We start from the raw sequence: 11,085 nt of genomic DNA, 5'->3' as shown, positions 1-11,085 counted from the left end.
GACTACAGGTGCCCACCACCACGCCCAGCTGATTTTTTTTTTTTTTTTGTATTTTTAGTAGAGACAGGGTTTCACCATGTTAGCCAGGATGGTCTTGATCTTCTGACCTCGTGATCCACCTGCCTCGGCCTCCCAAAGCGCTGGGATTACAGGCGTAAGCCACCGCGCCCAGCAGCCAACTGCAGTTCTTGAACCTACATCAACCTCAACCCAGAGGCCCAGTGGGCACAAGGGCCTGGTGGAAAGGCGGGTGTCCAAGTCTTTACCTGAAGTGCTCAGCAATAAGGCAAAGTACTGAAAATAAAGACTCAACAAGAGTGAAATCAGGACAACTAGTTACAAGATGAATGTTGATATTGGTATGTACCTTCAAAGAAGTGACATTAAAATTCCAAGCCCTTTAACAAGTGTGCTTAAAAGTACAAAAATACTTCTTACACAGGTATGCATTCATTCTTTTCTGGTCCTATTTTAATCCATCATTTTTATAGCAGTCAATACAAATCAAAAGAATTTTGGAAATGATCCATTTTTTATTCAAATATAACTACATTTAACAATCAAGGTCATGTAGCTTAGAAACCTGAGCTTGGTTTTAGACTCAGACAGACAGTTCATTGTCGGCAGCCATTAAAACAATGTTCTTGACCCAAGACCAGATGAAGAGAAGGGACAAAAGCAATGTTTTCAAGTACACATTAAATTTCATTTAATAATAGTATGTCTTCATAAAACTACCGTGAATGAAACAAACGATTCTAAAAGGCAGTGGGCATAAGGAGGGCTGCTTCACAATCTACCCCAGTCACCACACTGAATAATCGTATTGTGTTTATATCATAAAGTGAAGTTCTAGTCTCATCCCAGTGTTGAGTTCACGGGATGAACCCTGACCCTTTTCCCTGCCCAACTCATCCTGCAAATAAAAATCCTACTTTTAAGGGAATCCATTTGTCTTTCTTCTCATTACTGTGGTTCAAAAACTGATACTACAGCTGCAGAAGGCTACCCAATATTTAAGGATTTTAATCACAGAATCCTGTAACTAAGACTTTCTTTAAAGAAAGACAACCAGTTCTTTTTTATGTCATTTATTTAGAAAAACCCATTTACCCCTAGTGAATGTACTACTTATTTAAACAAAGATAAGTGAGGGAAGTAAGAAGTGATTTGAGGAATGAGCCTGGGATCTGAGGCCCACCACACATTCCTTACCTTCAACTTACCTTTCCAGTCTTCTCCCACCACTGCTCCACCCACCTGAGATTCTAGGTGGAGCAATCTACAGGATACTCTCTGAATGTGGTTCCAGCTTCCCTTGCCTCACACTCTTGCTCATAACATTTCCTTTCCTTGGAAACATGCCTTCATCTCAGCCCCATTCAGTCTTTACTTGTTCACATCATACTCTTCTTTCAAAACCCAGTGGAAAAGCTCAATTTCTCATGTAGCCTTACCTAACTCCATGCCTCCAGAAAGTCATACAAACTCATGTCACAGCACAGCCAGCAGCAACATACCATCAGCATGGCACTGAGAGCAAGCAAAAAGGACACGGGGTGACTTCACTGTCTCCACTTGAAGAACTTAAGATCTGTATGGGTGAGGGGTGTACAGTCCTAAATATTACAGCAAGCATTTATTAGAAATATTCATCTGCTTCTAAGTTATATAAACACTTTTAATGCAAACATTCAATAGGGCATATTTCCCACTGCTCTCAAGATTTCATCTCTTTCTGCTGCTGTAGGCATAAATGGCTTCACTCCGTTCTTTCTTCTCTGCATCATGATAGAATTCTGTGTACAGGCATTAAAATAAAAAAGAAGAAACCAAAATCAGTCATGTATTAAATGCTAATCATTTGCCAGTAATTTGCTATTGCTTCCTCAAAAAGGAAATTCTAAAAACCAAGTTTTTTTAAAAAAAAAAAAGAAAACCCAAAACCTAATTATAGGACTCCAGATAAACGTATTTAAATTATTAACAATTAAATAGAAGTAGTCATTCCCACAGGAATACATTAACAGCAATTGGGATGGGAATATACAAAGTACAAAAGTATATACAGTCCGTCAAGAAGAGCTACTGAATAATCGTGAAATAAAACCAACAGTGCATTTAGCAAAGGGAAAGGAAATAGCTGGATCCAGTGGTTCAAGGAAACAGAAATTATATACCAATGTTTTCAGAAAAATGGACGATCTTAACTTCCACGGATGGCAGTGAGAAAGAAAAAGGCAGAAATGGAAGCCTAACATGATGTGTTATGACAAGGGAAGTTAAACATTCTGTTCATCTCCAGGAAAACTAAATTTATAACAAAGACATTGTTTTAGGGCCGCAGATACTTAAATGCCTAAGAAGACCCACCTATATTAAAACCGCATTCTTATAGCTTAGAGGACGACGAGGCAGCTAACAAGAGCTCTCAAGGATCTTTCAGGGCTAAAGTAGCACACAGAGGATAAAGCTGAAAAGTTAAGTTTCCCTACAGCCATCAGTGGGAAAGGATTATGGGTACTGACTAATTTTAGGCTTCAGTTTCAACCCTAGGAGATGGGTTTTAACACAAAGCTAACCAATCTAGGCTTACCCAGAATCTCCGGCAGTTTTTGTACCTCAAGAAGTAAGTGGAACACCTCTCCCTGTCATAGTTATTTTCATCCAGACATCTGGTGGAAGCATCAGATTCCTTACAGACATAAGAGAGGCATCATTTAAAAGGTACAATAGGATCTAAAAGCAAACAAACAAACAAACAAACAAAAAGCTGCTTCCCCAGAAGCAAATAATGTGAAATAGTTCATTTGTGTTCATTTTGATGGGGAGACTAATAAAAACTGGACAATCTCGCCAACTATCCCAGTATGCACTCTGCTCAGGCTAACACCTTCCTTTTTATAATGTGGGCCAGTTTTCTGAATATGTGATCACAGGAATTTGAACCAAATAACTGTGATCAATTAATCCAGTAACCATTTTAGTAAGAAACTGAGGCAAAGTGCAATGTGTTAAATGACTACTGCACAACTAGAATCAGAATCCATCTCCTGACTCACAGTACATCTCTCCTGCTTTTCCAGATTTTCACTTTGGCTTGAATGTTTGATCATAATATTGGTTTCAAGATTCCAAGTAAATCACTAATAACTGGTCTACATCAAGACAACCTAAATTAACACCATTCATCTCAATGCATTTTTGGCTACCATTTATTCCATTATACAAATACACTATTATATAAGCAATTTTAATAGATATTACTTCAAAACCAAAGTCAACAACACAAGCTATAAATTCAAAGCAAAGTAGGTGCCACATAGGGATTAAATTTAAGCTGTGTGAACTGGAAGTAGATTGAATAACTGGAAGTTTTAAGAAAAACTTAAAAGTGAAAGGTATGATTCTGGGAGGTCACCTAAAGCAGGGGTCCCCAACCCCCAGGCCACAAAGTGGTACTGGTCTGTGGTCTGCTAGGAACCCGGCCAGATAGCAGGAGATGAGCAGTGGGCAAGTGAGCCTTACCGCCTGAGCTCCCCTTCCTGTCACATCAGTGGCAGCATTAGATTCTCATAGGAGCATGAACCCTATTGTGAACTGCGTGCATGTGAGGGATCTAGGCTGCAAGCTCCTTATGAGAATCTAATGCCTGTTGACGCCCACCCCCTTCCCCGTCTGTGGAAAAATTGTCTTCCACAAAACCGGTCCTTGGTGCCCAAAAGGTTGGGCACCACAGATCTAAAGGAAAGCTTTAGCTATATGGGTAGACAGTTTGCAACACATATCTAAGAAACATGTTCTACCTAAACAGAACAAAGCTGAATTTCTATGCCAAATATTTAATGAATGTATATATTTAGAAAATGCATATAACTAAAGAGTATAATTTTCATGGGACCAGTATGATAACTACATTATTCAAACGTAGCAAAGCCACAAGTAAGTATTGCAAATCATACCAAATAAATGCCAATGAAAGCTTACTCTTAAAACATTGTGTTTATCAGATACCTTTGTGAAAACCTTTAAGCTTTAAATAGGCTAATTCTATTATCAGCCCATTACTCTCAGCCAGGTTGTCAAGGACATGATGATATTATTGCTAGTGAAACAATAAATGTTAGTGACAGTTTAAAAATATCATACCTTCCAGTTTTCCATGTTTGGACTAAATATTCTCAGTGTTACATTTTCCTGTCTAGTTTTACAGTGACAACCAAATGCTTGCATATTATACAAATAAGGAAAACTAAAGAAAAGATGAATGTTTGTTAGAGAAATTATAAACATCTAAAAATGCTCTATTTAAATAGGATACGCTGGCCAGCAATATTTTTTCTAGATAAATAACTTTATTCAACAACTGCAGAAAACAAAGGCCCACAAAACTAGAAGCAGCCTGTTTTTCCAACTTAACACTCATGAAAATTAAAGCAAACCATCCTACCGACAAACAAGGATTTATGTCAGGATCTCTCAGCCTCTGTGTTACCAAGGGCATTCTAACAGTCTTCTTACTGAGGGTAGACAGAAAAAAAATAATTATACAGTAGTTGACAGAAAATAAATCAATACATCTCAACACCACTAAAAGTACCTGAAATTTTGATTTTGGCATAATGATCACTTAGTGAGGAACTTCATGTATTCTCTGTATTTTGTGAATAAAAACTTGAACGTGTTTTTCCTTTGTATTGCCATGCCTCAACACAAAGGCCATATATTGGATTCAAATGCATCTACCGGCCGGGTGCGGTGTCTCGCGCCTGTAATCCCAGCACTTTGGGAGGCTGGAGCGGGAGGGCTGCTTAAGCTCAGCAGTTCGAGATCAACCTAGGCGACACAGAGAAACCCCATTTCTACCAAAAATACAAAAATTAGCCTGGTGTCGTGCCGTGTGCCTGTGGTCCCAGCTACTTGGAAGGCTAAGGTGGGATAGCCCAGGAAGTCAAGGCTGCAGTGAGCTGTGATTGCACCACTGCACTCCAGCCTGGGTGACAGAGAGAGACCCTGTCTCAAAAAAACAAAAAAGAAAGATAGTTCAATTATAATCCAGTTGTTGTTTACTCTTCTTCTTAAGTTTAAGCAACCAAATGTACTAATAAAACCTAAGAATACAGTATGCATTCCAACAATTACTTCCTTATTTTACACCAATTAGCATACAAAATAAGAATGAAATTCAGTACAGTCCAACTTTAGCAAAAACATTCATCAACTGAAGTACCAGAGTGCCTATTTTATGGCCAACAGTAGGGTAGCCAACACACCAAAAAGCCAAGTTATTGCTTAGTTGACATTATGAAAAGCTATACTGTTTCAAAAACAAAAGAGTTGAAATTTTACTTCCAGTGGCATCTTCTTTTTAACTGATTATTTCCCTGCGTTGCAGGAAGTCAGGGAATGCTACTGTGCTTCAGTAATCCTCCAATTCAATTCCTAGAGATACAGCTTTGCAAAAGTTTAGGAGGCCGAGTCGGGCGGATCACGAGGTCAAGAGTTCAAGACCAGCCTGGCCAACATGGTGAAACCACCTCTCTACTAAAAATACAAAAATTAGCTGAGCGTGGTGGCACGCGCCTGTAATCCCAGCTACTCAGGAGGCTAAGGCAAGAGAATCGCTGAACTTGGGAAGCAGAGGTTGCAGTGAGCCGAGATCGCGCCACTGCACTCCAGCCCAAGCGACAGCAGTGGAAGACGCCGTCTCAAAAAAAAAAAAAAGAGACACCCAGCCCAGTTCTACTATGGGAAAGATCAGGACGTGCAGGCCAAAGGAGACCAGCCTTTGCAAAAAAAAGAATGGAAAAGGGTTTGGTTATTCTGGTGTCCATTAAGTAATCACTGAATAATAATTTTATGATTTTCATTGAACAATACAAGAAAATATCCAGCCAACAGTAACATCTTGGCAAAAAAGAAATCAAGATGCTGTTCAATTATATCTACAAGCTTCTTCCTCTCCTGAAGACAATTTTTTTCCACACTTGACTTCTTCCTAACCTAAGAGAGATGATAATAGTAAATTCACAGCTTTCTTTTTTACATCTATCGTGTGATGGGAGAACACAGAACTCTTCTTAGCTGTTCATACACCTTAGACTTAATAATCTCAACAAGGATCAGACAACCTTGCATTAAATTTAAGTTTCGTGCCTTACATGAAAGTATTCTACTCTATATTTTATTGTCAGTCAGAAATTCTTCAAAAATAATACCTAGGTAACATCACATATACCCAGTTCGAGTTTGGTGCATGAGTTTCTTCACATTTCATTTCCTTTTCCTTCCGGATTCTAAATACAAGGCACTCTAAGTTTGGATTTCCGAAAGTCCCCTCCTTTGCATGAGTTCCTCGTGTATTAACTGGAATTGAAGAGGAAATGTCAATTTACAGTGAGGAGCGGGGCTGAAGTGCAACATCGAGTGCTCCGCTAAAGGGGCCTTATCTATTACTTTTTGAATGTACTAAACAAATGTTAAAGGCTCTACTAATTGCAGAGGATAGCCAGAAAGAAAAACCAAGCAAAGATATGAAGGAGGGGCCACAAAACCATAGCACATTCGGGGAATAACTCTAAAATCCACTCCAAAGGGCAAACTGCTTAATAAAACAGTTCCTGATTTCCCATCCAGTGGTTCACGTCCCCCCTCTCTAAGTAGCTTTGAAAGACGAGGGGGAAGGAAACGTTTCTGAACACGTTCATGCCCACACGCCCAGTGGTCGGAGCCCGGGCAGGGTCCGCGGCTTTGCTAAACCCGGAAGCTGCACACGCCGTGACGTTAGCCCACTGCCAGGTGCAGAGGGGAAGGGGGCAAGAAGTCAAGGGTGGCCTGCCGGAGGTGGGCGGGCAGGGCAAGGAGAAACGAGGGGCGAACCCGAGGCCTCGCCGCCTTCCGCATTGTAGCCCGTCAGCGTCTGATCCTGGACGGCGCGCACAGGTGAACACACCTTGCTGTGCCCTGAGACCATGCCGAGAGAGGCAAGGGGCGAGGAAAACGCAGGGAACTGGGGGTGGGGCCGGCAACTGCGCTTCAGAGGCTACACAAGAGAGTGGAAGAAGAGCTGGGGTTGCCCGGACTAGGCAGGGGTCATCTTCCTCGCCCCGGGAGCGAACAGACCCGTGTGGCGGGAGGAGGAGCAACGGGAAGAGGTCCACGCTGCGGTGAAGCCTGGCGGGAGCGCCTCCGCGCCGCAGAAGTGGATTCGGGCCCCACTACGGCCCAAGAGCATCCCTCTCTTCCCGCTTTTCTGCGGCCGCCGCGGAGGTAGGGCGGGGGAACCACTCACCTCGGGCCTCCGCTTCGCCAGCACCCAGGCCGTCTCCAGCTCCAAACACGTCAATGGCTCACGCAGCAGGACCTTAAGTAGCGCGCATCCCAACTTGCTGCCCCCGCTCCCCGGCGGCAGCCCGCCCAATCGGCGCGCGCCGCCGCCAGACTGACAGCCGCGCGGGGCCCTGGGCCGCAGGGGCGGGCGGGCCTCGCCCCGCCTCCGCCTGGCGAAAGGAGGGCCGAGGCGGGAGGAGTGGGCGGGGCGGTGAGCGCGACCCCGCCCCCTCTTCCCCCGCCCCACCGCGCCCCCCAGCCGCGGCCCGTCTCTTAACACTTCGGCTTGACGGGCGGCGTCATGGCCCAATGGGCGGGCCGACTCCCGCCAGCGGCGGCTCCGAGTGGCCAGCTCCCGGGCGGAGCGCGCGCGGGGGGCGGGTGCAGCGGCGGGCGGGGGTTGGGGGCGGGCCGACGGGAGGCGGGGGCGGTGGCCGAACAGGCAGGGGGAGGCAGCGGTGGGCGCGACGTCGGCGGCGGCGGCGGCGGCGGCGGCGGCAGCTGCAAGTTGGGCTGCAGGGGCAGCGCATACACTACAATGGCTGCTGGAAAGAGGCGTAAGGAAACAATTTCCAGGCCCGCCGCGTCCAGCCCGAAATATGAGAAAAAAATTATTAGAAATTCCGCGGGCGGTGTAGAGGCGGCGGACGGGCCGGAGGGAGGATGTTAAAGCCCCGCGGTGAGTTCTCCGGGGGTCCGGGGCGGCGGCGAGGCGTTTAGCGGGAGAAATATCAGGGTTATTTAAATTATGGGACTAGCCGAGGGGGCAGAGGAGCAGCGGCGGCGGCAGGAGGAGGAAAAGTTTGTGCTACTCTCAGCCCCTGCTCAGGACCCCAGAGAGAAAAAATAATAATAAAAAATAAAATAAAATAATTACGCGGGGCTGCGAGGACTCCCGAAGTCGCTTCTGACAGGGCAGGGGGCGATGCGGCTGGGGACCCGAAGGTGAGGTCGGTGGGAAAAAAAAAAAAACCTTTATTCAGGGTCTGGAAAGTTTGAAAAGTTTTCCTCCTCCTCCTCCTCCTCCTCTCTGGTGCTGTGAATATTGTGACAGCGGCAGCGGCAGCAGCGAGAGCGGAAGACATTAGAGACCCGAAAAATAAGGGAAAAATTAATATAAATTCAGTTTTGAGAGTAAACTCTCCGCATTTTCCACCAAAACATCCCGGGGGAAGGTCGCTTCCCAAAGGGCCTGGCGGAAACCGGCAGTCGGCAATATTTGGGGGGCACTTTGAGTGACTTGGGGTAACTTTGCCCCTTTTTCAAAAGAGGTTTTTCTTTTCTGGAGAAATGAATTTGTTTTTGCCCTTTCCTCAGGTGGGCAAGCCGGGGTCGGGGTGCGGGGTCTGCAGGGAGGTGTGAGCCCGGGGTGTGTGGCTGCGAGGGGGGGTAGGGGGAGGGGGTGCTAAATGAAAGCAGGAGATCGGCACAGAGCAGGGACAGCTTGTTGTCAGTATCATAAACAACCAAAATGGAGGGAGAACTCAGGCATATAACCAAATAAAAATTTTTAAAAAATCGCAAAAAATCCCTAAAAATCCGGGATGCTCCCCCTTTTCTCGCTAAAGGTAAAAGTATGTACCGCCTTTCCCCTGAAGTCCATTTTGACTTTGCAGGGACCAAGGAGTTAATATTTATTTATTTTTTAAAACTTTCGAAGGGCAAAAGCCTTTTATAACTCAACCGACAATGAGAAAACGTGAAAATCCGATGCAAGAGAAGCAGGGGGAGCGAAGGGGGAGGTGGTAGTGCAGAAACTGCTAAACTTATTGGTAATGTGGACTGATCTGAGATAAGATAAACACTATATTTGCTATTTTATAACTCTCTTTTAATGATCTTTGCGGGGTTTTTTTGGGTGGAAAAAAAAGTGATGCCATTTTCTTAATAGAGTTAATATGTGTGATTGGAAGAATAAACCTTTCCGGCTTTAGATTGCATTTTCGTCGCATTTATGCTTCAGGTTTTGTTAGTGGCTCCCTCCTTTCTTTAAACTGGGCTCTGCAGAGGAGGGATAGAGAGGTGATGGTGCTCAGAGAGGCTGGAGTGCAAGGCTGGAGTACCTTTTTGGGAGGGGTGTGGAGTTGCTTGGTTTCCCCCTTCCTGACACGTTTGCTTCACCTGTTCATCCTTCCTAAAGAATGTTAAGCTGAGGTTTTCTGGTTTTATGTATATAAAAGGATGATGTCTCTTGCATCACATTGATGTTAATGGGAAAGTGCTGCTGATGTTGGTTCCACGTGGGATATGGGACAGAGCAGGGCATTTTAAAGGGACAGCTTCTCTTTTCTTATGGTTTTCATCACCTACACAGAATCACTGTCTGAGGACCAAAAGCAGAGGTGCTGGGAGGGTGTGGTGATGGAAGAGCCTTCCCTTTCTGTTACTCCAGTGCACCCACCCATAGGAGTGATGGAGGGACAGGAGGGATAAACAGCCTCAACCGAAGATGGATATGTGTATAGTTTGTATCCAAGCTGTTCCTTTGTGTAACAAGCCCTCCCAGGAACTTTTCATGTTACATTGCTTTGCTTTGGAAGCTGATTTTGGAAGGAATTGTGGAAAAATGGAAATAGTTTAAGGTGTGTGGTGTAATGGTATAGCATTATTGAACAGTTATGAATTCTGTGCAGTGAGATCAAAGAGCTGTGTATGCCAATAATGTGATTTTACATCCATTTTGTAAAAACTGTAAAATACCTAATATTCAATTTGGCTTAAGGTACATTGAGGACTTCTGGTTGAAAATTACAGAGTGGTGAAGATTCTTTAAAATTGTAAGCAGTAGGCATTTCTTTAGGGGGAAGGAAAGCACACACACCAACACCATGGAAAAGTTTACACATCCATTTTTAAAGTCTATCCTATGCATGGGCTGTAACTTTGCGCCTTTGAAATGAAAAGATTTTTAAAATCCTGAGCCCTATGATTTTTCATTTTCTAAGTTGAATTTATTTGTGTTATTTAACAGAAAGTGTTTACTGACCATAAACTACTATCGGCTCTTATGTTTTAGATTTCCACGATATTTTCAAAATTTAAAATGTGTAAATTGTTAGCTGTACTATAATGGGGATTAAGGTTAATCTTCAGTAGAAATTACTTGTGTTCCATTTTCCACAGGTATATGGAGTTTCTGAAATAAATTCTTATTTCCTCTTCTTTTTATGATTTATAGACATGGATTAAAGTTAGAGCTGAATTTTTAGACTTCTTATATAGAATGTTTTTTCTTGCCCTACTGTATAAACAAGTTATTTTTGTAGTCTATTGTATGTTAACTTGTGTTTACAACTGAGTTCTTCCAACTTTCTGTAAACACCTCCATACAACATCACATCGGTAACGTGTTTGAGTACATCATCTTGTGGTTTCTGATTTTGGAAGCAATTACAACTTTCTAAGAACTCATTAAAAGATTAATCTCATCACCCACAGTTAAATCAAAATTGATTGGAAAAGGATTAAGCTATCAATAGAGAAGGGAAACTCCTCCATGCCCAATGATCTTCTGTCCAGAGGTTTCAGAATGCCATTAAGACTTACAAAGCCTTTTCATTTTATCTTACGTTTTCATTGTATTTTGGCTCAAGACAGTTACATTGACTATAAGTAGTCAGAATTATGCTGTGCATTTAAAATAAATGAGACTTAGATCTTGAATAATTGCCACTTTGACAAACCAGATACTAATATCAATAAATTCAATCTCTATAAAAAAATGAAGGAATTCAAGTTATATTAGATCATCGTGTT

General features: G+C 43.3%; 2 protein-coding genes across 7 annotated transcripts in view; one reads left to right on the top strand and one right to left on the bottom strand.

The window, feature by feature from the left end:
* Window positions 1-513: 513 nt before the first annotated feature.
* Window positions 514-7,414, bottom strand: CHCHD7 (coiled-coil-helix-coiled-coil-helix domain containing 7). Of its 3 annotated transcripts, none has more exons than XM_054499006.2 (5): window positions 7,292-7,413; window positions 6,219-6,366; window positions 4,451-4,520; window positions 2,597-2,695; window positions 514-1,799 (listed from the first exon to the last, which is right to left on the bottom strand). In XM_054499006.2, the coding sequence occupies exons 2-5, from the start codon at window positions 6,275-6,277 to the stop codon at window positions 1,695-1,697; spliced, it is 333 nt and encodes a 110-aa protein (XP_054354981.1). In that variant the 5' UTR covers window positions 6,278-6,366; window positions 7,292-7,413; the 3' UTR covers window positions 514-1,694. The 3 variants fall into 3 exon arrangements, with proteins under 3 accessions (XP_054354981.1, XP_054354982.1, XP_054354983.1); XM_054499007.2 differs by having other exon boundaries at window positions 6,239-6,366; XM_054499008.2 differs by lacking the exon at window positions 6,219-6,366 and having other exon boundaries at window positions 7,292-7,414.
* Window positions 7,415-7,788: 374 nt separating this feature from the next.
* The window catches only part of PLAG1 (PLAG1 zinc finger), a 45,481-nt gene continuing 42,184 nt past the window's right edge, over window positions 7,789-11,085 (top strand). For all 4 annotated transcript variants that reach the window (XM_054499183.2, XM_063668783.1, XM_054499182.2 and 1 more), the window contains exon 1: window positions 7,789-8,008. The gene's annotated coding sequence lies outside the window, so the exon portion shown is untranslated. The remainder of the gene's footprint in view (window positions 8,009-11,085) is intronic.

The sequence above is a fragment of the Pongo pygmaeus genome, chromosome 7, assembly GCF_028885625.2.
Source record: "Pongo pygmaeus isolate AG05252 chromosome 7, NHGRI_mPonPyg2-v2.0_pri, whole genome shotgun sequence".
In the NCBI taxonomy this organism is placed as follows: domain Eukaryota; kingdom Metazoa; phylum Chordata; class Mammalia; order Primates; family Hominidae; genus Pongo; species Pongo pygmaeus.
The sequence above is the reverse complement of the archived record's forward strand: the minus strand, read 5'-3'. Positions and strand labels throughout refer to the sequence as shown.